This window comes from Carassius auratus, chromosome 2, assembly GCF_003368295.1.
Source record: "Carassius auratus strain Wakin chromosome 2, ASM336829v1, whole genome shotgun sequence".
NCBI lineage: Eukaryota > Metazoa > Chordata > Actinopteri > Cypriniformes > Cyprinidae > Carassius > Carassius auratus.
The window spans coordinates 10,642,831-10,646,951 of NC_039244.1; the positions used below are offsets into that span (position 1 = coordinate 10,642,831).

At 41.3% G+C, this 4,121-nt stretch overlaps 1 protein-coding gene across 1 annotated transcript; it reads left to right on the plus strand.

The window, feature by feature from the left end:
- Window positions 1-520: 520 nt before the first annotated feature.
- LOC113115323 (glutamine synthetase-like) lies at window positions 521-3,820 on the plus strand. Its single transcript, XM_026282816.1, has 7 exons — window positions 521-676; window positions 1,446-1,630; window positions 1,724-1,885; window positions 1,974-2,120; window positions 2,211-2,338; window positions 2,479-2,678; window positions 2,793-3,820. Exons 2-7 carry the CDS (start codon window positions 1,465-1,467, stop codon window positions 3,103-3,105), a joined length of 1,116 nt encoding a protein of 371 aa, XP_026138601.1. The 5' UTR covers window positions 521-676; window positions 1,446-1,464; the 3' UTR covers window positions 3,106-3,820.
- The last annotated feature ends 301 nt before the right edge of the window (window positions 3,821-4,121 follow it).

Sequence of the window (4,121 nt, forward strand, 5' to 3'; positions counted from 1 at the left end):
TTTAAGCCATAAATATATCTTGCTTAAAAAATCAAAGAATGAATGAAGGAATGTTACTTGTCAAGAAAATGAATTTGTAAATTGAAACCAAATTAACCTATCCACTCAGAAGTTTATTTAATTTAACTGGAGGCGATTTATTTTTTTCCACTTATGACAAGCAGCCTACATGAATACAGTATGAACATTATTTTACACCACATGGGGGCATTTAACATCTCGTGAAGCATAATGCTCGCTCTCCCCCACATACATGTTTGTTTATCTGGCTTTTGTTGAGATTTCATTCGTTGTGAAACATTGTTCTTTAAACTCCAGTTAAAACAGGCTGCAATGTTGTGACTTTACTTCGGCTGGAAAAACTTCCTTATTGCTCTTTCAAGAGAATGACCAACAAAGGACTACTCGCACGCAAACGCTCCCTCGACGAAGCTGAGGGCGTGACTTCGCTGCTGAACTCCGGCCAATGACGTCCCTTCAGTCACCTGAGAACAGACGGATCCCGCTTCTCCTCGACCAATCACACGCGCCGCGATCCTGCACCATACATATAAATCAGGCTGACGGTCCAAACGCCTGGTCAGAGAATGAGAGAACACCGAGGACCGAAAAATCAGTAAAATAACTGGACCTGCCAGTCGGGTATCATACATTCTCCTTTCTTGTCGGTGGCCAGGTACGGAGCTTTCTTTTATTTGTCAGACTGCCGTTTGCGTGAGATGCACTTGTCTGCTTTTGTGAACGTTAATTTGGGGATATAAAACTGCATTCTGTTTTTCTTTTCTTTTTATGATAGTGAGTTAGTTTTAAACCGAATAGACTTATTGTTTTGTGAACTCTTCACTGATCTATATATTATAGTGGAACTCGCCCTTTTAATGTGATGTAATACTGTCTCGCTGTAACCATGGCTACCGGTTGCTATCTGTGTAGTCGGGGATGCGCAGGAAAGCTTCGAGTTGTATGCTTGTGGCTACTTTGACATGATTTTTTTGTAGAGCAGCGATTATGTTTTTTGCATCGACCTACTGATTTGTACGATCAATACTGATTTCCATGTTGATCGAACAACCCTTTCACAAGTGAATCCAAGACGCTGATTACAAAGCACGTGGTCTAGTGTTTCACAACCCCATTTAAACCGATTCATAAGGCTCAAGAAACGTTTTTTTTATCTCAATAACTGTCTAATTTGTTGTTTTAACATGCCATATTCAATGGGGTACACGAAATAAAAGGTTTATTATCCAATCAGTGCTGGGGTTTAGTGTCAAAACTGACGAAATTATCACGTTTGTTTGTGCTTCGTCTTGTTCCCTAACTATTGGTCCTCGTGATGTATGTATGTTTTGATGCTTCTGCAAGTGGCTTCATGTGTAAGGAGCTACAATATTTTCAATGTGTTACTTCGTAGTGTTTTTAAAATCTGTTTTCCTCCTATTTAGGTGATTTATAGTAATAAAAATGGCCATGTCTGCCAGTGCTCAGCTGAGTAAAGTGGTAAAACGGCAGTATATGGAACTGCCTCAGGGAGACCAAGTACAAGCCATGTATGTCTGGATCGATGGAACCGGAGAAGGACTGCGATGCAAGACCAGGACACTCGACTCGGAGCCTAAAAGCATCGAAGGTAAGCTAGACAAAGCCTCATCAAGCTACATTACAATTATAAATATTTTAGTTTAAGTCTAGAAAGTCTAATGGATCCGGTTTCATTATTCAGATCTTCCTGAGTGGAATTTTGATGGTTCCAGCACGTACCAATCTGAAGGCTCCAACAGCGACATGTATCTCATCCCCTCTGCCATGTTCAGGGATCCTTTCCGCAAAGACCCCAACAAATTGGTCTTGTGCGAGGTGCTCAAGTACAACCGGAAACCTGCTGGTATGTTTGTTTGAGGATAAAACCTCAACCGTGTTTGTTTGCTCCGGGTTTGCTTGAAGACTTATAGCTTTTCTGGTCTCAAACACAGAAACCAACCATCGTCACACATGTAAAAAGATAATGGAAATGATAGATCATCAGATGCCTTGGTTTGGCATGGAGCAGGAGTATACCATCCTGGGTACGGATGGACATCCCTTTGGTTGGCCCTCCAATGGGTTCCCTGGTCCCCAAGGTAAGGATGGCTCCTTTTACACTCATAATTGGCCAGATCAATGATGTTCATAAAATGTCTGGTCATAACATGCTGCTCCAATATCTACAGGACCTTATTACTGTGGAGTTGGAGCAGATAAAGCTTATGGCAGAGACATTGTGGAGGCTCATTACAGAGCCTGCCTCTATGCTGGTGTGAAGATCTGTGGAACCAATGCCGAAGTTATGCCAGCTCAGGTAACTTCCATTCCACTGTTCTGGGACGAAAACTACAGTCAGCCATTAAGTGTTAAGCCATTTAAGACTTCCCTGTTGGAATGTGACTTCAAATCTTTCATCAATTCCTGATTGGTTCTAACGTAGCTTTTATTTTCCAGTGGGAGTTCCAGATTGGCCCATGTGAGGGCATCCGCATGGGAGATCACTTGTGGGCAGCTCGTTTCATCTTGCACAGAGTTTGTGAAGATTTTGGTGTGGTAGCCTCATTTGATCCTAAGCCAATCCCCGGCAACTGGAATGGTGCTGGTTGCCACACTAACTTTAGCACCAAGGAAATGCGGGAAGATGGTGGGCTGAAGTAAGCTCTAATGTTTGTTTTTTTTGGCAAATAAAAATATAAATGGCTGGCTATGATTTGTTAATGTGGGTGTCTGCAGAGTAATAAACTATTGTTTTGTATATCCTTAACTAGATGCATTGAGGAGTGTATTGATAAGCTTGGAAAGAGACACAACTACCACATCCGTGCCTATGATCCAAAGGGAGGCCTGGACAATGCTCGCAGACTGACTGGCCACCATGAAACCTCCAACATCCACGAGTTCTCTGCAGGCGTGGCGAACCGTGGTGCTAGCATCCGCATCCCACGAACTGTGGGACAAGAAAAGAAGGGTTACTTTGAGGATCGCCGCCCATCTGCCAACTGCGACCCCTATGCGGTCACCGAGGCCCTGATTCGCACATGTTTGCTAGATGAAGAGGGTGACGAACCTGTGGACTACTAGATCTCTCTTCTCTTGGACTGAACTTCCCTCCCCTTCTTGCCATACGTCCCTGTTTTCTTTGTTTTAAATGGCCATCAAGCCGAATTGGTACTGTATCTTATTTTTTTTTTATCAGGGTGGTTCTAACTTGGCATTTTAATATTGCTGAAGTTGACTGGTCAACTTTAACATTTTTAAGATTTAAATCTGAAGTTAACCTGATTTGACTGGGGACACTGTGTTGCAGGACATATTTCTCCCTCATTTTAACTGTTTCTTGGGGAGTGGATGTTTAACGTTAACATTGAAAGCTCTTTGTGATCCCATGACTCTAATATTTGGAAGTTAAGATGGACTGAAACGTGAGTCAAGTGCACAGAAGAACCTAGGGCTGCCAAGGCTAGACATCTTACTTTTAAACCAACAGTTAGTTCTTGCGTATGTTGACTTGATTATTCAAGTACGTAACGTTTCAATGCATCTTATTGACTGTGTATTAATTGGAAACTTTTGGTATCCATTTCGACTACATATTAAACTGTTCTTGAATGGTACTCTTCACATTCGAGGTCCAATAACTGTCCTGTTTTTATATTTGTGGATCCGTTATGTCATCTAATCTTTGAATTCGGATTTAACCTGTTTTTGTCGACTACGGCATAATTGGAACTGTTTTAGTAAAAACACGAAGTTGCTAAAAAAAAGGAAACTTAAACATTTTATTTTTTACCACAAACTTGTGTCGTGTGCTTCCTCTTTATAGTAGTGATGTCGTGTGTGTGTATACTTGCTGATTTGACTTGTATGCTATTTTTGGCATTCTACGATCCCTAACATGTTGTGAAAATACAGGGCAAGAGGAGTATACTTGGACAAAACAGACTCTGCATGAATTCCAACTTGATAGTTACCTCTCAAAAATACATACCCCCCCCCCTTCCTAATTTACTTAACTCTTGGAATTCTTAAACCCTTAATTTTAATATTAAAGAAATAATAGTGACATTTTGAATAGCAAGTTTTCGTTCCCATTGGCA

Excerpts from the sequence above, each read along its gene's own strand:
- LOC113115323 (XM_026282816.1), top strand. The coding sequence starts at position 1,465 with ATGGCCATGTCTGCCAGTGCTCAGCTGAGTAAAGTGGTAAAACGGCAG. Across the intron at positions 1,886-1,973 it reads GTACAACCGGAAACCTGCTG|AAACCAACCATCGTCACACA; the intron begins GTATGTTTGTTT and ends TCTCAAACACAG. Across the intron at positions 2,339-2,478 it reads CCGAAGTTATGCCAGCTCAG|TGGGAGTTCCAGATTGGCCC; the intron begins GTAACTTCCATT and ends TTTATTTTCCAG.